Below are 20,931 nucleotides of genomic sequence, written 5' to 3'. Positions count from 1 at the left end.
GGGAAAACGTGGCATGGCTCAGCCCCTCCGTTTTATCGAAAAAATGCTTGAGGGGTGATGATCACAAAGATGAGCTGACCCCTCGACCGAACCCCTACAACACGTGGGGGCACAAGGTAAGTTGGACTCACAAGGAGACCAAATGTGCAATCGTAGGACAATGGCTCAGAACCATCATAGGTAAGGAGGGATACGAAGCTGAAAATGCTCCTACGGCCCATTTAGGCCAAGGAGTTCGAAGGCTGGCCCTCTGATGGGTTCACAACCACTGTGGGCGCCCTTAGAGTGAGGGGTGGAAAAGGATGGGCCCACTAGCTGCTAGTACCCAGGCGCACAAGCACTGTGGGCATCCCGGCCCACGTTCGAGCCTTGGTCAGTTCCTAGTCCATGGTTTTCCCTCGAAGAAAGGCAACAAGCCCTTGGGACCGATCGAATAGACCCGAGAACTATATGGATTGGCCACTGATAATCTAGTGTCGGTCACTAGCTGACCCATGCTGGCCCCCGCGAATGGGAAGCTAGGGCCCCACTCGGACTAGCCCATTAATAGCTCATCGAGCACCATGTTTCGTCCATTGAGGAAAAACATGGCATGGCTCAGCCCCTCTGTTTTATTGAAAAAACGCTTGAGGGATGATGATCACAAAGATAAGCTGACCCTCAACTGGACCCCTACACCGCGCAGGGGGTCAAGGGAAGTTGGACTCACAAGGAGACCGAACGCACAGTCGCAGTACGATGGCAGACCGATCAGACTAGAATCAAGAAACATCTTTCCGACCTCCCGAATCCTACGATTACATGACCCCAAGAAGAACGACCATGACAAAAGGGAATTGGCATTCTACTAGGACACATCGCGGGCTACATAAAGAAGGCCAAGGCCCTCAGAGTCCTCCTATCCAGAAAAGCCTCCAAAGGACTATTCTACTCCTCCGCAGGCTTGGGGCTACTATCGGGTATCGATATTAGGGATACCTAAAGCAAGGAAGTTAGCACCCATGGTGACTTCCTTGGATGGCTCAAAACGTATTAAAAGGTCTCACCCGACCCCAAGGCCATGGGCTCCATCTCGCTAGACCTTGAGGCCATGAGCTCCGTCTCACCCGACCACTTGGGTGCAGGCTCCATCTCGCCCGACCCCAAGGATGCGGTTTTTGTCTCACCTAAGGTCGCGGGCTCCGTCTTGCCCAACCTCGAGGCCACGGGCTCTGTCTTGCCCGACCTTGAGTCTACGGGCTCTGTCTTGCCTGACCCCTTGGGTGCGGGCTCCATCTCGCCTGACCCCAAGGATGCGGTTTTCATCTCACCCAAGGTCATGGGCTCCGTCGCACCCGACATCAAGGACGCAGGTTCCGTCTCATCCAATGGGAACCCATACCGACGCCAACCACTCCAGGTCCAGTGTATGGGCCTGTGTCAAAACTCTGACGCCAAGGAAGAGGCTGGCACACCTCGATGTAACCCATGGCCATGATAGGCCATACCTGAGGATTCGCATCAAGAATAGTGTGGCAGAACCTCCTAAGTTATAGGGCCCACATGCACTTGTCACTGTCCAATGACCTTTGACATTTATGCATATGCTTCCAATAACTTAAAAAGACTATCGGGTGTCCTCGGGGAACCCCGAATCGTCCATGATTTCCGAGCAGGATCACGTTATAGAGTCATTGCAGTATTACAACATTTATTCAAATATCAACACCAGAGTGAAATCAGCAGAAGTCTTACGGTAACATAGTTTACAAACTAGTTGTTTCAAACCTTACAAACTAAGTTCAATAATTATTACAAACCATAGTAGTAGTGGAGTGGCATAATTAACATATATATAACACACAAAATAAACATCCTGCCCAAGGATCACACATTTACTTCTCATCGTCAGAACGAACGATAGTCATGCAGCACGATCCAAAACAGATCTGCTCATGAGGCTCACCTGCAACAAGGGTCAATGAACCCTGAGTACAAAAGTACTCAACAAGACTTAACCGAAATATTAACTGATAACTTAGGAATGCAGGCTCAGGGATTCAAGGTATAGCTTTAACAATGATCAAAGTTCTTTTGCATAAAAGCTCTTTTAACAAAATTCTTTATATAGAAAACTTCATAAGAATTATATACAAAGCTGACACGATCCACGCTGAGATCATGAAACTTCATATCCAACACCTTCACAAGCCTTATTCAAGTTCTAGTTATTAATTCTATGATGATGAACAGTGAGTTGAGTCTCCATAACCGAGGAGCAGTGACGATTCGAACCGATTAAACCCAGCTGGGAATTCTAGACCACACGACATATGCAGGTCCCCGACCTACATATACCAACCTACCCTCGAATCCTCTAAAACAAGAATGGGTCCGCGCCACCCGAGAATACAGTACTCCACCAATCCAGCCCATTGCCACGTGGGTACACACTATTCCCACCATCTCTCCACTCCCAGTGCGCGAGTAGCCATTCTCGTAATAGAATTGCCAAGTTTAGGCTTACCGGAGTATGTGGTTAGTACTACAAAGTCTCACCTCATGCAATTCAACAACGGACGTGCCTTAATCGACACAGGTGGAAAGAACCCGCTCACAAGACCTCCATGTCTTGTGGCTCACACACACCGAGTCCGCCCGGTCTAGATTTATTACTCCACATTCCCATATCACATGCTAACATAATTAACCAATGTTCCATTTAAAACTTGTAGGTGGCAGGTAGTCACCCGACTTTCATCGTTCTACGCATAGCTAAGCAAAACTAGGCATATACAAGTTTAAAACTGGTAATATGGTAAATATGGAATAACAAGGGTGGTAATGCACCAATTAGGCTCTTACTTAACTCCTAATCACTTAATGCAGTAACAGAAAGCAAAAGCGAAATTAATTTATAAAACACAAGGTAGGGTTGTATGCATCCAGGGCTTGCCTTCGTTGATGGAAAAATCTGGCTCCTGCGACGTTACACAAGTATTCGATCCAACCTCAACAGACGGATTAACCTCCTCCGCAACTTGATTAACTACCACGTGTTCACCTTCGTTCACTACACGTAATAACAATGCCATGTTTAACATGATGCGGAATACGAAACATGATGCTCGATAATGGATGTAAAAATTAACAATTTGAATACAACTTTCCTTCACGGTAAAGTTACAAGTCAAACAACTAAATCTTTTTCGTAACACATACATCAATTGCCAAGGATCATTATCAATTAATGACCCAAGGTCATCACTCAATCCAAAATTTCAAACAAAACCTAAATCATTAAAGGTTACTATTTGCTTTTATGAATTAATTAATTAATTAAGAATTATGAAATAAATTAGCTTATTCTAATTGAGCTCAAAATTTTTAGTAAAGGTTCATCACATGATAAGTAAGTGGCAAAACAAATTTCATAATTTTTGGACAATTAAATAAGCCTAGAAAAGTCATGGAAATCTATTTATTAATAAATTGAGCAATTTTCATTACATTCAAAAAGTACTGTAAATCAATATTTCATATTTTTCCTAAATAATATTCATCACAGAGAGGTCACACAAAAAATTTCATATTTTTTGGAGCTCTAAATAAATCTACACAAAAATAACAAATTACAGCACTATTCAATCATTTCAGAAAAAGGAAAAATTCATTTTCAAATCACCCACTCACACAAACAACTCGGAAAAAAAACCAGGAGCTCACATAAACAACTCGGAAAAGAATCTGGAGCTCACACAAACAACTCGGAAAAGAACCTGGAGCTCACACAAACAACTCGGAAAAGAACCTGGAGCTCACACAAACAACTCGGAAAAGAACCTGGAGCTCACACAAACAACTCGGAAAAGAACCTGGAGCTCACACAAACAACTCGGAAAAGAACCTGGAGCTCACACAAACAACTCGGGAAAGAACCTAGAGCTCACACAAACAACTCGGAAAGGAACCTGGAGCTCACACAAACAACTTGGAAAAGAACCTGGAGCTCACCCCAAACGCACTAGAGCATAAAGCTGGATCGGAAGAGCAACGGATGAGTGGTTTGATGTGCACAGGAAGCACTAGTAGCCCACCCCGAGCTCGATGGAGCAAAGAACGGGGCCGGAGAAGCAACGGTGAAGCAGGTCGACGATCCGAGCAACCACGGCGGAGCAAAACGTCGATGGTGGCGGTGCTCCAGCGACTGCGGTGGACAAAACTATCAAGCAACAAGGTATTAAGAACCACGGCATCAAGGTGAAGCTGGAGGTACACTGAGCAAGAGCAACGGCTCACCGGAGAGCGCTGGCCACGACGGCGCAAGCACGACAGTGAGGTTGCTGGCCGCGAGGAAGAAAGGCGTGCACAGCGGGTTCCCAGTGGAATCAGGCACCAAGACTTGGTTGGCTAGGTGTGCAAGGAGTAGGCGGAGCTAGAATAAGCTTTACCGAAATGGTGGAGGCACTGCGGTGATGGCAAACGCACGACAGAGCAGCGGCGATGGCGACTGGAAAAACAGAGGAGGAGAGTGGCGAAAATGGCGACGGTGAAGTCCTTATAGAGTGGCTCAGAAGCAAGGAGAAGCCACGCAGGAGCCTTTCCCGTGTCAGCGCGAAGCCAAGGGCAGCCATTGTCGCATCTGGAAGCAGAAGGAAGATCGTAGACAGCGAGTTGGCTTCCTCGGTTACTGTTCATCAAAATTACCAAAACTGCCATTTGATTTAAAAATCCAAATTACTCCCAAATTTATGTAACAACTCAAAAATCTCCAAAAATAAAAGTTGCTCCAAATTTAAAGTTCTACAACTTTTCTTTTATAACCACCCCCTAATTCGGTCTACATTTTGAAATGCAAATTTGAATTCAAAATGGAAACATTTAAAGAATCTCGCATTTTCAAATTACTTCAAATTTTTCATAACAACTTTGAAAACTCCAAAAACAAACTTTGTATAACTTGTCAAGCTCTACACTTTTGCTTTTGGGCTCAATCCCAAAATATTCTTAGATTTTGAAATGGATTTTCAGGGTAGAATTTGAATGCTGAAAATCAGGGTTTTCTCGAAAATTCAAATCCAAACCAAATTTTAAACTTGATTCAAACAATTCCATTCAACACTCATAACATAAATGTAAACTTGTTTTAGTGAATGCATATCAAAGTTTGCAATATGACCAATGCCTTGCAATGCATATGATGACATGTCCTGTTTTTAATTTTTAAACACCCGGGGTGTTACAATCCTTCCCCCTAAAAGAAATCTCGCCCCGAGATTCAAAGCCATAGGGTAAGTAATGGAAAAGGAAATGTGTCATGAGAACACATACAAAATTTGTCCATAAAACAACTGAGGTCCCTTTACAAAACACAATTTGTAACAACCTAGCTCAACTAACATTACTCTATATTGTCGCAAGAAACTCTAGAAAATTTTCTAGCAAGTAATCTTCGGATTCCCAAGTAGCTTCTTCTGAATGTTGATTCCATTGTATCTTGTAGAACTTGATTGTCCTTCGTCGTCTAAAGAGCAGCTAGAATAGATTACATTACTCAAACCAGACTCACTACTCAACTCCAGACTCAGAGGTGAAGGAAGTAACTAGTGAATTAATCATGATGCATGAATCGTTCTTACGAACAAAAACATCAGAGTTTATAATGCACATAAACAATATTTATTTTTATATAGGGCATAATAAGATTACTACTCCACCACACAAAACCTTTTTAATCAAATATGGAATGGTGAGAAAGAAATAAGATAAGTCAGAAGCAATTTGGACCAAATTATCAAGTTAGATTTAGTCATCCAAAATCATTTTGAAGTTTTTGTAAAACAATACAACAAAAACCTTGTAGCGATCGCTCTGATACCATTCTGTGGTAGAACCTCCTAAGTTATAGGGCCCACATACACTTGTCACTGTCCGATGACCTTTGACATTTATACATATGCGTCCAATAACTTAAAAAGACTGTCGGGTGTCCTCGGGGAACCCCGAATCATCCACGATTTCCGAGCAGGATCACGTTACAGAGTCATTGCAGTATTACAACATTTATTCAAATATCAACACCAGAGTGAAATCAGCGGAAGTCTTACGGTAATATAGTTTACAAACTAGTTGTTTCAAACCTTACAAACTAAGTTCGATAATTATTACAAACCATAGTAGTAGTGGAGTGGCATAATTAACATATATATAACACACAAAATAAACATCCTGCCCAAGGATCACACATTTACTTCTCATCGTCAGAACGAACGATAGTCATGCAACACGATCCAAAACAGATCTGCTCATGAGGCTCACCTGCAACAAGGGTCAACGAACCCTGAGTACAAAAGTACTCAACAAGACTTAACCGAAATATTAACTGATAACTTAGGAATGCAGGCTCAGGGATTCAAGGTATAGCTTTAACAATGATCAAAGTTCTTTTGCATAAAAGCTCTTTTAACAAAATTCTTTATATAGAAAACTTCATAAGAATTATATACAAAGCTAACACGATCCGCGTTGAGATCATGAAACTTCATATCCAACACCTTCACAAGCCTTATTCAAGTTCCAGTTATTAATTCTACGATGATGAACAATGAGTTGAGTCTCCATAATCGAGGAGCAGCGACGATTCGAACCGATTAAACCCAGCTGGGAATTCCAGACCACACGACATATGTAGGTCCCCGACCTACATATACCAACCTACCCTCAGATCCTCTAAAATAAGAACGGGTCCGCGCCACCCGAGAATACAGTACTCCACCAATCCAGCCCATTACCACGTGGGTACACGCTATTCCCGCCATCTCTCCACTCCCAGTGCGCGAGTAGCCATTCTCGTAATAGAATTGCCAAGTTCAGGCTTACCGGAGTATGTGGTTAGTACTACAAAGTCTCACCTCATGCAATTCAACAACGGACGTGCCTTAATCGACATAGGTGGAAAGAACCCGCTCACAAGACCTCCATGTCTTGTGGCTCACACACACCGAGTCCGCCCGGTCTAGATTTATTACTCCACATTCCCTTATCACATGCTAACATAATTAACCAATGTTCCATTTAAAACTTGCAGGTGGCAGGTAGTCACCCGACTTTCATCGTTCTACGCATAGCTAAGCAAAACTAGGCATATACGAGTTTAAAACTGGTAATATGGTAAATATAGAATAACAAGGGTGGTAATGCACCAATTAGGCTCTTACTTAACTCCTAATCACATAATGCAGTAACGGAAAGCAAAAGCAAAATTAATTTATAAAACACAAGGTAGGGTTGTATGCATCCGGGGCTTGCCTTCGTTGACGGAAAAATCTGGCTCCTGCGACCTTACACAAGTATTCGATCCAACCTCAACAGACGGATTAACCTCCTCCACAACTTGATTAACTACCACGTGTTCACCTTCGTTCACTACACGTAATAACAATGCCATGTTTAACATGATGCGGAATACGAAACATGATGCTCGATAATGGATGCAAAAATTAACAATTTGAATAGAACTTTCCTTCGCGGTAAAGTTACAAGTCAAACAACTAAATCTTTTTCGTAACACATACATCAATTGCCAAGGATCATTATCAATTAATGACCCAAGGTCATCACTCAATCCAAAATTTCAAACAAAACCTAAATCATTAAAGGTTACTATTTGCTTTTATGAATTAATTAATTAATTAAGAATTATGAAATAAATTAACTTATTCTAATTGAGCTCAAAATTTTTAGTAAAGGTTCATCACATAATAAGTAAGTGGCAAAACAAATTTCATAATTTTTGGACAATTAAATAAGCCTAGAAAAGTCATGGAAATCTATTTATTAATAAATTGAGCAATTTTCATTACATTCAAAAATTACTGTAAATCAATATTTCATATTTTTCCTAAATAATATTCATCACAGAGAGGTCACACAAAAAATTTCATATTTTTTGGAGCTCTAAATAAATCTACACAAAAATAACAAATTACAGCACTATTCAATCATTTCAGAAAAAGGAAAAATTCATTTTCAAATCACCCACTCACACAAACAACTCGGAAAAAAAACCAGGAGCTCACATAAACAACTCGGAAAAGAACCTGGAGCTCACACAAACAACTCGGAAAAGAATCTGGAACTCACATAAACAACTTGGAAAAGAACCTGGAGCTCACACAAACAACTCGGAAAAGAACCTGGAGCTCACACAAACAACTCGGAAAAGAACCTGGAGCTCACACAAATAACTCGGAAAAGAACCTGGAGCTCACACAAACAACTCGGAAAAGAACTTGGAGCTCACCCCAAACGCACTGGAGCATAAAGCTGGATCGGAAGAGCAACGGATGAGTGGTTCGACGTGCACAGGAAGCACTAGTAGCTCACCCCGAGCTCGATGGAGCAAAGAACGGGGCCGGAGAAGCAACGGTGAAGCAGGTCGACGATCCGAGCAACCACGACGGAGCAAAACGTCAACGGTGGCGGTGCTCTAGCGACTGCAGTGGACAAAACTATCAAGCAACAAGGTATTAAGAACCACGGCATCAAGGTGAAGCTGGAGGTACACTGAGCAAGAGCAACGGCTCACCGGAGAGCGCTGGCCGCGACGGCGCAAGCACGACGGTGAGGTTGCCGGCCGCGAGGAAGAAAGGCGTGCACAGCGGGTTCCCAGTGGAATCAGGCACCAAGACTCGGTTGGCTAGGTGTGCAAGGAGTAGGCGGAGCTGGAACAAGCTTTACCGAAATGGTGGAGGCACTGCGGCGACGGCAAACGCACGACAGAGCAGCAGCGATGGTGACTAGAAAAACAGAGGAGGAGAGTGGCGAAAAATGGCGACGATGAAGTCCTTATAGAGTGGCTCAAAAGCAAGGAGAAGCCACGCAGGAGCCTTTCCCGTGCCAGCGTGAAGCCAAGGACGGCCACCGTCGTGTCTGGAAGCAGAAGGAAGATCGTAGACGGGGAGTTGGCTTCCACGGTTACTGTTCATCAAAATTACCAAAACTGCCATTCGATTTAAAAATCCAAATTACTCCCAAATTTATGTAACAACTCAAAAATCTCCAAAAATAAAAGTTGCTCCAAATTTAAAGTTCTACAACTTTGCTTTTATAACCACCCCCTAATTCGGTCTACATTTTGAAATGCAAATTTGAATTCAAAAAGGAAACATTTAAAGAATCTCGCATTTTCAAATTACTTCAAATTTTTCATAACAACTTTGAAAACTCCAAAAATAAACTTTGTATAACTTGTCAAGCTCTACACTTTTGCTTTTGGGCTCAACCCCAAAATATGCTTAGATTTTGAAATGGATTTTCAGCGTAGAATTTGAATGCTGAAAATCAGGGTTTTCTCAAAAATTCAAATCCAAACCAAATTTTGAACTTGATTCAAACAATTCCATTCAACACTCATAACATAAATGTAAACTTGTTTTAGTGAATGCATATCAAAGTTTGCAATATGACCAATGCCTTGCAATGCATATAATGACATGTCCTATTTTTAATTTTTAAACACCCGGGGTGTTACAAACAGTATCGGGCATGCCGGTGCTGTCCTGCCTAGTCCTCGTACAGAAGCTGATAGGCACGTTAGTTCACCACGACGTTCGCCAGGATGGAGTGTAACGACGTGACCGGTAGATTACGCCTGCGCATGGCGCTAGTGATGAACAGGGCCATGACATGGAGCCATCCCTGTTGACATCTACATGGTCGGCGGGACCGCATGAAGGAGAAGAAGGACCCGACAACCCTAGAAGCTTTCTTCTCTCTCTCTCGTTCTTCTCCTTTTCCTCCTTTGTAACCCACGCTTTCCCTTCGCCTATAAAAGGGGAAGCAGGCGCTCCATGAAAGAGGGGAGGGGACATGGGGATCTAGATACAAGAGCACGACACGAGCACACAGCTGAGCGGCAAGGGAGCTCTCAGCACCTGTTCACTCCTTCCACCAGAGACTTGGGATCCTCTCCCTCTCTCGCCTGTTTATATCCCCTACTGCAAACCAAGTACAGGTAACACGAGCAGCAGCGAACTAGATATAGGGACGTTCCACTCGAACTAGTATAAACCCTTGTGTCCTCCGAGTACACCATCCAAGCTAGACACGCAAATATAAATTTACTCGTCGGTGGTTCAAAAACACCGATAGTAAGAATCAAGAATCACAAATATGGCCTTGTTTGGCTACACTTGTATCTACTTCAATCCATATATATTGGGGTGGAAAATTAACTAATTTCTACCAAAATCCACTCCATCACACATGCATTGAGATAAACATGAGTGCATCCAAACAAACCCTACAAATCCTAACACGTGTACCACTGTTTGCCTAAACGCGTTTAAACAACCGTCTACATGCGTTTAAACTATACCTGTCGTTGGGGAGGGTTTGGGCATATCCATGTTTAGTTGTACCCAAACCCATTTCTCTTTTACCCAATTAGTACACTCCCTAGAATTATTCATATTCATTTGCCCGTAACCAATGGATAATTGAATAATTTGGACGAGTGCAAATGAGATGCTCATCACCAGCCGGAGGGAGTCACGTGGTGGGCCCTAACATGAATGAGTAAAGTCACTAGGTGAGGGTATTAGCCTATTTGAGAGTGGGTATCTATAACACCCTAAAATTTGCACTCTTTTAAATAGCTACATTGATTTATTTACGCAATTATGTGTGCATACAAATGTAGGAAAATAATAATTTTATAAAACTAAAATCAAACATAAGATTAGCTATAAGTGATACATACATGCTGCTGCATATCATTTTGTGAATGTTTGGAATTTATTAAAGCTTTCAAAAAGAATTGAAATTTGAATTTAAAAATGGGTTTGGAAAATTGTAGAAAAAGAAAAAGAAAAGAATCATTTTCCTCTCCTTCCCTTCTTGAATTTCGGCCCGCAGGCTTTCCTTCTGCTGGCCCAGCTCCCCACCGCGCCGGCCCAGCTCGCCTCCCTCCTTGCACGCCTCGCTCGGCCCAGCGCCAGCCGCCAGCCCAGCACCGCTGCCGGCCCAGCACAGCCACCAGCACAGCCGCCACGCCTTCCTCGCGCCCGCAGCCATTGACCGCCCGGCCCCACATGTTGGCGCCGTCCCCTTCCCCACGCGGCTCGGCAACCGCCCGCGCCCGGCGTCTAAGCAACCACCGCCCACGCTCCGTGCGTCGTGGGAGCGTCCCCCCCCCCCCCGCTCCTCGGCCTTGATAAATAGGAGCCGAGCCACCCCGCACGCCCCCTGCTGCTCCCCAGCGCCGTTTTCTCTCGCATTCATGCCTCAGAAGCCCCACAACCGCCGCACGGAAGAGCTCCACTGGCCATCGTCCTCGCCGTCTGCGTCGCCGCCTTCTCCGAGCCTCCCCGTCCTCGTTTTTCCCCGCGGTGAGAATCCCCTCGCTCTCCTCTTTCTCCCCGGTCCTTTTCTTTGGTGTTAGATGGTTCCTAGCGTCGTAGCCGCGGGCGTCCGCGAGCTTTGGCCGCCGGCCATAGCGTCCGCCGCCTTGGCTCACTCCTCCGACCATCGTGATGGTCTGGGCGAGTTCCCCTCCTCCCCAGCTTTCTCCCGGTGCCTCCGGATTTCCGAACCGTGGCCCGTAGGCCTCTGGCCACGCGCTCTGGTGACCTCCATGCCGCCGGCAATGGAGTTAGCTGCCGGCGTCACTGTTCTGGCCGGCCACCTTCTTCTCTCCCCGCGGATCCATTTCTGGCCGCTCATTTCTAATCCGACGGCTCTGATTGACCGATACCCCTTCGTGGGTTATTTTTCTAAAGAGACCCTCGGTTTTCATCTAATTGAACCCGCAGTCCAATGCGTAGTTCCCCGAATGCGCATTCTCGTTTTAAAAACGTAAACTTCACTGCTTAAGTCTAAAATACGTTTTCAGTATTTACAGAAATGCCATTTGAATTGTTTTGCGTGTAAAATTGTCGTTTTAGCTTCAAATTGATCCATTCAAATTGCGTTAGCTTCGTAATTCCATAATCTACATGTTAGAACCACTGTTAGTCAAGTTTGGAACTTTTTAATTTCATGGTTAGATTTAATTAAATATATGGCTATAGGAAAACCCGTTTAAATCATAACTTTCACATTTTAGCTCCGTTTTTCGTGATGGTCTGGGCGAGTTCCCCTCCTACCCAGCTTTCTCCCGGTGCCTCCGGATTTCCGAACCGTGGCCCGTAGGCCTCTGGCCGCGCGCTCCGGTGACCTCCATGCCGCCGGCAATGGAGTTTGCAGCCGGCGTCACTGTTCCAGCCAGCCACCTTTTTCTCTCCCCCTCGGATCCATTTCTGGCCGCTCATTTCTAATCCGACGGCTCTGATTGGCCGATACCCCTTCACGGGGTTATTTTCTAAAGAGACCCTCAGTTTTCATCTAATTGAACCCGTAGTCCAATGCGTAGTTCCTCGAATGCGCATTCTCATTTTAAAAACGCAAACTTCATGGCTTAAGTCTAAAATACGTTTTCAGTATTTATAGAAATGCCATTTGAACTGTTTTGCGTGTAAAATTGTCGTTTTAGCTCCGAATTGATCCATTCAAATCGCGTTAGCTTCGTAATTCCATAATCTACATGTTAGAACCACTGTTAGTCAAGTTTGGAACTTTTTAATTTCATGGTTAGATTTAATTAAATATATGGCTATAGGAAAACCCGTTTAAATCATAACTTTCACATTTTAGCTCTGTTTTTTGTGAACTTCACGTTGACGTGATCGTAGTGAGACGTAGATTATTTTTACAAACATTTTATCTTGTTTTCAATACTATTGGTGTACTGTTCTAATGATAGGAATGTTTGCCTTGCATGAATACTTTTGGAATGTTGTATGTTGTCGTGTTGGTCGCGTTCAGACGGTGAGGAAAACATTGGAGATCAAGAATTCTTCAATGACCAGCAGGACCAGCAAGAGTTTGTGAACCAAGGCAAGTATAGCATGGGCCTTCCTTGATGTCCTATTTCACTTTAATCAATTACTCATTTGCATGTGTCTAAATTGATACCCGTAAGGACATCCTAGTGATTGTTTATCCTGTTCCTTGTCTCCTTTGGGTCAATTGCATATGGGTAGATTGCTAGTGCTCTAACTAAACTTGATCTACATGATGATGAATGATTCTATGGAACTAAGAGTTTAACATGATTTATAACAACTGTTCCATAGGGCGAAGGTGCAAATGACCTTTGTTCAATGTTGCTCCCCGCCCTCCATAAGGACTTATCTGTCGGCAAAAGCTGGGACTGATAGTGCAACCGGGAGAGTCACATGGCTCTGACTTTAGCTCAGTAATAGGACCTTTTCTAGCTAGTTAGAGGTTATCTTTTTGGTGCAAATGGGGCTTGCCACGTTGGGTATAGGGCTGCCTCTGTTCCTATGAGTATAGCCACGATGGATATGTGCCATAGGAAAGGGGGGTTCCTACATCTGTCTGCCAAGGAAACCTAGCGGCCCTAACTTGTTAGAGAAACCTATGAAATGGCTTCATAGTGTACCCTACCCGCTCACCTCGGCAGTGACATGGGAGTAATTAACCCGGGCATATGGGAATCACGACTCACAGTGAAAGTGCACCACCTCTACAGAGGGTAACAAAATTGTTATAACAGCCATGCTCATGGTTATGAGTGGCCTGGAAAACTCATAGAATAGCTGGATACTTGTTGATGATCATTTAAGTTGTTCTATGATGTTATATGAGACACTTGACCTTGATATTTGTTCGTATGGGATTAAATGGGAGCTTAAGCATAATTTGATATTACCTGAGAATAAAAGTTTGACTTACTAAAAATGCTAACTGCAGTAAACCAGAGTCAAACCTTTTTGAGCTTCATAACCCCATGCTAGCTTGTTAAGTACGGGATGTACTTACACTTGTTTATTTTCTTTATTTGGATAAAAATCCCAGATGGGTAACAGATGACAACGGGTATGAGGAATTCCCAGTGGATTTTTAGGCTTATGGTCAACCAGTTGACCTTCCCTGTGATGAAGCCCACGAGAGTTTATTATCTTTTTATTTTCCGCTGTGTGATGTAAGACTAAGTTGTATTATAACTCTAATGTATGAGACACCGTGATGATACTTTATGTAATTTGTCAGCTTATGTGTGTGATTGGTCCCTGGGCACACACGAGTTTTGTGCATTCAATTTTATCCTTAAAATTGGGTGTGACAAATTGGTATTAGAGCCGTGTTGACTGTAGGATGCAAGCCTAGTTAGAAAATGGTCGTTTTAGCATCTTTGCTCCTCTGGATTCTTGCTTATTGTCTTATTCTTGTTATTTTATTAAAACATTTATGCTTTTCATACCTTAATCTATTATTTAAAATTGTTGATTCTAATTCTATCTCACTTTAAATCTATAGATGTCTCATAACCCGAAGACTGCTCGCCTCAGCACCGCCGGCTATCGTGCCCTGTTCACCCCGTGTCCCCACAGGCGAAGAGAGAGGTTGTGATCATCTCTGACGACGAGGAGATGGCTACCCCGACGCCTGCACCTACTCCTACTCCAGTCGCCGCGCCGGTCTATCCTATTGTAGCTACACCTGAGGAGTCGACGGCTACTTCCCCTACACCTACACCATCCCCAGCTGTCCCCGTGGTGGATGAGGAGATTGGCTGGAAGTGCAAGTACTACTTCAAGCCAGCCCTAGAGACAGCCTACTACCACACCCTCCTCACTCACGTGCTGGACGACTACTACCCTGACTTGCACGCCTCCATCAGCTACCACTGCGCCGAGTACCAGCATCCATTGGAGGCTACCTTCTAGAAGGTAGAGCTGGTGGTCACCGCCTGGAACGACATCAAAAATGGACATGAGGTGGAGACTGTCCACTATGCCCCTACCAGGAGAGCCCATGCCTTGGATGGCATGGAGGATGTAGCACAGAACGCCTACATCCACTACCATGGTCGTCGCTTTGAGGCCATGAGGGAGGATCGCTTTAGGTTCCTTCCTTGACATGATCATGAGGGTGTTTGGCAGGTTTTGGCTCCACCAGAGAATGACCCAACTTTGGAAGCAAGGGTGCAGCATGTCCACGCTATGCAGGGAGTGGATGAGGAAGTCAAAGGAGAACTGCGTGCATCTCAGAGGGCTCAGAGACGCCTCTAGAAGCAAGTGAATGAACTTCGAGCTCAACTTGGACAGCCATCCATCTACAAGAAGAAGCGCCGGTCCTTCACCATGATTGACACCGCTCCATAGGTGTTAGGTGCCTTGATCTAGATTACCACGTCGTTAGTTCGTGTTTCTTATTTAGTCTTGTTTGGTCTTGTGAACTTGGATGATTAGATGTTTAATTTGTGAACTTGGTTGATTTGGTATTTGCTTGACTGCTGGAAGTTTGTGGGCATGTCCACAACTTCCTTAGATTGGAACTTTAAGTTTAGAAAGAAATCTTAATGCTGATGTCTCGCTTTATCTTATCTCTGTTGTGCTGATTTCTAGAGCAGCCTGTGTTCTTTATCTGGTATCTCAAAATCTGGGATGATAAAAATTTTGAAAATTTTGTGGAGATAACTAGACTTCAGTATCTTTCAAATGTCTCTGGAATCACGTCAATAGCTGTTCAGGTTTGGGAGATCTAGCTGACACAAGTTGATGTTCCTGCGCTGTCTGGAACTCAGAACAGTTTTAGTTTAGCTCTACTTTTGACCATGTGTGTGCCCGAATCTGTAAACGTGATCTAAATGAAAGTTGTAGCTGATGTCCTAAGCTTTCTAACAAATCTTGGTGCACCTCTGTTGGATCTCTGAAACTCGAGTTATAACAGTTTTACTGAACTGCTGAATTTGAATCTTGTCCAAAAAATTCTTAGCATTGTTTCTTATCTTTTGTAAGCTCTCTATAATTGGAAAAATCTCTAAATTTTGCACATTTGTTGGAAAACAGATGGGTGCAAGAGGAGAAAGAGGTAGAGGCCGTGGTCGTGGACGTGATGCTCTCATAAATCCACCGCCACCGCCACCTGTGACCATGGAACAAATATTGGGAATGCAAGCGCAGCTGATGCAAGCTATGATGCAGCGCTTGGACAATGAACCTACAAGAGGACCACCGCCTGTTCAGGTCAGAGATAAGCGGGGAGAGTTTATGAAAGGTCATCCACCGGTGTTCACCCATGCCTCAGACCCTATGGAGGCAGATGATTGGTTGCGTGCTGTGGAGAAACAACTAAACATAGCACAATGCAACGACCTTGAGAAGGTGTTGTACGCTTCTGGGCAACTCCAAGGAGCTGCTCAGGATTGGTGGGAATCATTCCAGTTTGGACGTCCCAACAATGCTCCTGCTATCACTTGGCAGGAATTCAAGGACAATTTCATGTCATACCATATTCCTGATGGACTAGTGGAACTAAAGCAGGAAGAATTCAGATCTCTCAAGCAAGGATCCATGATAGTGGCGGAGTATCGAGACAAGTTCGCACAACTATCATGCTATGCTCCAAATGATGTAGCGGATGACAAGGATAAACAACGTCATTTCCTCAAGGGACTCTATGATGGACTACAGCTCCAGCTGATGTCTAATACTTACCCTAACTTCCAGTCTTTGGTGAATCGCGCTATCATGATTGACGATAAGCGCAAGGAGATGGAAGCTAAGAAGAGAAGGCTCCAAGGGCAAGCTTCTAGAAGCAACACTCGCCCACGTGCTTATCCCCAGCAAGGTTTCTAGCAGAGGAATCAAGGACCAACTCACCAAGGAAACCATGGCCAGTATCCTCAGCGGAACCAGTTCCAGCAACACCCTTAGTACCAGCAACAGTTTGGAAATCAGCGTCCCCCACAACAGACCAGCAATCCTACAACACGCTAGGGAGTGCCCAACAATGCTCCTGTGAAGAGTGGTGCACCCAACAATTCCAATGCCTGCTACCAATGCAGAGAAGTAGGTCACTATGCTCATTAGTGTCCTAAGAAGTAGAACCAACAAGCACCTCAGAACCAAACCAGCAATCAGAAGTTCAACGCCCGACCACCTCACACTGCGAAGGTGAACTATGTGTCATCTAATGCAGCTCAGGAGACACCTAAGGTCATGTTGGGTACGTTCAGTGTCAACTCTATCTCTGCTACCGTACTTTTTGATTCTGGTGCTTCGCATTCTTTTATCTCCCAAGCTTTTGTTAGAATGCATAGCATACCTTTGTGTGCCATCAAAAACCCCATACTAGTAAATTCCCCGGGAGGTAGTATGCTCGCTTCTTATTGGAGCCCCTCAACTAGCATTTTCTTAAGGGGGGTAGACTTCAAAGTGAAGCCTATTGTGTTGAGAACAGCGAGAATTGATCTTATTCTGGGAATGGATTGGATGAAACAACACCGGGTAGTTATTCAGTGTCAGGAGAAATCTGTGGTTGTGACATCACTCAATGGAGATAGAATCTGCATAGAAGTGGTAGTGCAAGCCCAGCCTACAGCCATAGTGAACCAGCTAGATGGTGAAGTCAATGAACAAGATCGTGTCGTGGAGGAGTTCCTAGATGCCTTCCCCGATGACTTGCCAGGTATGCCACCTGACCGAGACATTGAATTCATTATTGAATTATTACCTGGAACTGCACCAATAGCTAAATGTCCATATAGAATGGAGTTAATGAATTAGAAGAGCTTAAGAAACAACTATAAGAGTTGTAAGAAAAAGGTTTCATACGCCCTAGTTCTTCCCCATGGGGGGGGGCACCTATGATCTTTGTGGATAAGAAGGATGGTAGTCAACGAATGTGTGTGGATTACCGCTCCCTTAATGAGGTTACAATCAAGAATAAATACCCATTGCCTAGGATTGATGATTTGTTTGATCAGTTGAGAGGAGCCCATGTGTTCTCAAAGATTGATCTCCGCTCAGGGTATCATCAGCTTAAGATTCGAAACTCGAACATACCCAAGACAACATTCACTATACGGTATGGATTATATGAGTACACCGTTATGTCTTTTGGATTGACCAATGCACCTGCATACTTCATGTATCTGATGAATAAGGTGTTCATGGAATTTCTAGATAAATTTGTGGTGGTATTCATAGATGACATACTAATATTCTCCAAGACTGAAGAAGAACATGCTGAACATATAAGGTTGGTCTTGCAAAAGCTTAGAGAACATAAGTTGTACGCTAAGCGGAGCAAGTGTGAGTTTTGGTTGAAGGAAGTCTCTTTTCTGGGTCATGTAGTCTCCAATGGTGGAATAGTAGTGGATCCAGGCAAAGTGCAAGATGTACTGAATTGGAAACCACCAACAACTGTAAGTGAGATTCATAGCTTTTTGGGATTAGCTGGATATTACCGACGGTTCATTGAAGGTTTTTCCAAGCTAGCCAAGCCTATGACAGCTCTGTTGGAAAAGAATGCTAAGTATGTATGGTCGGATAAATGCCAGACAAACTTTGAAGAGCTAAAGAAGAGATTGACTACAGCTCCAGTATTAATCTTGCCCGATTTAAGCAAGAACTTCTCTATATATTGTGATGCATCGCGTTTGGGCCTTGGATGTGTGCTTATGCAAGAAGGAAGAGTGGTGGCATATGCATCTAGACAACTAAGGAAGCATGAGTTGAATTATCCTACTCATGACTTGGAATTGGCAGCTGTGGTTCATGCTTTGAAGATCTAGAGACATTATCTAATTGGACATAAGAGTGATATCTATACTGATCATAAGAGTTTGAAGTATATCTTTACCCATTCAGATCTGAATCTGAGACAACGTCGTTGGTTGGAATTGATCAAAGACTATGATTTGGAAGTGCATTATCACTCGGGAAAGGCAAACGTCGTAGCTGATGCACTTAGCAGAAAGAGCTATGCCAATGGACTTCAGATGACATCTATGTCAGCAGAGTTGTGTGCTGAAGTGGAGTATCTCAACTTGAGCCTTGTCACTAATGCAATGGAATTGGTGATAGAGCCTACCTTGGAGCAAGATATACGCAAAGGTCAATTGGAGGATGAAAAACTTAAGGAGATAGCAGAGAATGTAGTGCTTGGAAAGGCACCAGGATTCAGAATGGATGAGAATGGCACTCTTTGGTTCGGAAAGAGGATATGTGTACCTAAAGTGAAGGCTATCCGTGATGCAATTCTACAAGAGGCCCATGAGTCTGCTTATTCTATACATCCCGGAAGTACCAAGATGTACTTGGATCTCAAGGAGAAGTATTGGTGGTATGGTTTGAAGAGAGATGTGGCAGAATATGTGGCTTTGTGTGACACTTGTCAAAGAGTGAAAGCTGAGCATCAAAGGCCTACAGGGTTACTACAACCAATGAAGATTCTTGAATGGAAATGGGAAGAAGTTGGTATGGATTTTATCGTAAGATTGCCCTGCACTCAAAGAGGCTATGATTCAATATGGGTAATAGTGGATCGACTCACCAAGGTTGCCCACTTTTTACCAGTCAAGACTACCTATACTGGTGCAAGACTAGTAGAGTTGTACATGGAAAGAATAGTGTGCTTACATGGTGTTCCCAAGAAAATTGTGTCGGATAGAGGCACTCAGTTTACATCGCAATTCTGGCATAAAGTACATAGATCTTTGGGGACAAAGTTGAATTTCAGTTCTGCTTACCACCCGCAAACTAATGGACAAACTGAAAGGATCAACCAGATTTTGGAAGATATGTTGAGAGCTTGTGCACTTTAGTATGGTGATAGTTGGGATAAGAGTCTGCCATATGTAGAGTTCTCGTATAACAACAGTTATCAGAAGAGTCTCAAGATGGCACCTTTCGAGGCGCTGTATGGGCATAAGTGTAGAACGCCTTTGTTCTGGAACCAAACTGGGGAAACTCAAGTGTTTGGACCCAATGTCCTTAGAGACGTGGAAGAACAAGTGAGAATGATTAGAGACAATTTGAGAGTGGCTCAGTCCCAACAGAAGAGTTACGCTGATACTCGCAGAAGAGAGCTGACTTTCAAGATTGGTGATTATGTGTATTTGAAGGTGTCACCAATGAGAAGTGTGAGAAGATTCAATATGAAGGGAAAGTTAGCACCAAGGTATATTGGACCTTTTAAGATCCTAGAGAGATGTGGAGAAGTAGCTTATCAGTTGGAACTACCTGAGAGTTTGTTAGGTGTGCACGACGTGTTCCATGTTTCCCAATTGAAGAAGTGTTTGAGGGTAACAGAAGAGCAAATTCCTTTGGAAGAACTTGCTGTCAAGGAAGATCTAACTTATGAAGAGTATCCGATAAAAATCTTGGAAACTGCCGAAAGAGTTACGAGAAGCCAAATCATAAAGATGTGCAAGGTGCAGTGGAATCGGTATACAGAGGATGAAGCTACTTGGGAAAGAGAAGAGGATCTAAGAAAGACTTATCCCTAACTGTTTGAGTAAGCAATCACCCGAATCTTGAGGACGAGATTCATATTAAGGGGGGTAGAATTGTAACACCCTAAAATTTGCACTCTTTTAAATAGCTAAATTGATTTATTTACGCAATTATGTGTGCATACAAATGTAGGAAAATAATAATTTTATAAAATTAAAATCAAACATAAGATTAGCTACAAGTGATGCATACATGCTGCTGCATATCATTTTGTGAATGTTTGGAATTTAATAAAACTTTCAAAAAGAATTGAAATTTGAATTTAAAAATGGGTTTGGAAAATTGTAGAAAAAGAAAAAAGAAAAGAATCATTTTCCTCTCCTTCCCTTCTTGAATTTCAGCCCGCAGGCTTTCCTTCTGCTGGACCAGCTCCCCACCGCGCCGGCCCAGCTCGCCTCCCTCCTTGCATGCCTCGCTCGGCCTAGCGCCAGCTGCCAGCCCAGCATCGCTGCCGGCCCAGCACAGTCGCCAGCCCAGCCGTCGCGCCTTCCTCGTGCCCGCAACCACTGACCGCCTGGCCCCACATGTCGGCGCCGTCCCCTTCCCTACGTGGCTCAGCAACTGCCCGCGCCTGGCATCTGAG

At 43.8% G+C, this 20,931-nt stretch overlaps 1 protein-coding gene across 1 annotated transcript in view; it reads left to right on the top strand.

The window, feature by feature from the left end:
* The first annotated feature begins 1,060 nt into the window (after positions 1-1,060).
* Positions 1,061-20,931, top strand: part of LOC136530722 (uncharacterized) — a 49,357-nt gene continuing 29,486 nt past the window's right edge. Inside the window, exon 1 of the mRNA XM_066523433.1 lies at positions 1,061-1,352. Coding sequence (XP_066379530.1) covers positions 1,061-1,352 — 292 coding nt within the window. The remainder of the gene's footprint in view (positions 1,353-20,931) is intronic.

The sequence above is a fragment of the Miscanthus floridulus genome, unplaced genomic scaffold (genome assembly GCF_019320115.1).
Source record: "Miscanthus floridulus cultivar M001 unplaced genomic scaffold, ASM1932011v1 fs_186_1_2, whole genome shotgun sequence".
Taxonomy (NCBI): domain Eukaryota; kingdom Viridiplantae; phylum Streptophyta; class Magnoliopsida; order Poales; family Poaceae; genus Miscanthus; species Miscanthus floridulus.
The sequence above is the reverse complement of the archived record's forward strand: the minus strand, read 5'-3'. Positions and strand labels throughout refer to the sequence as shown.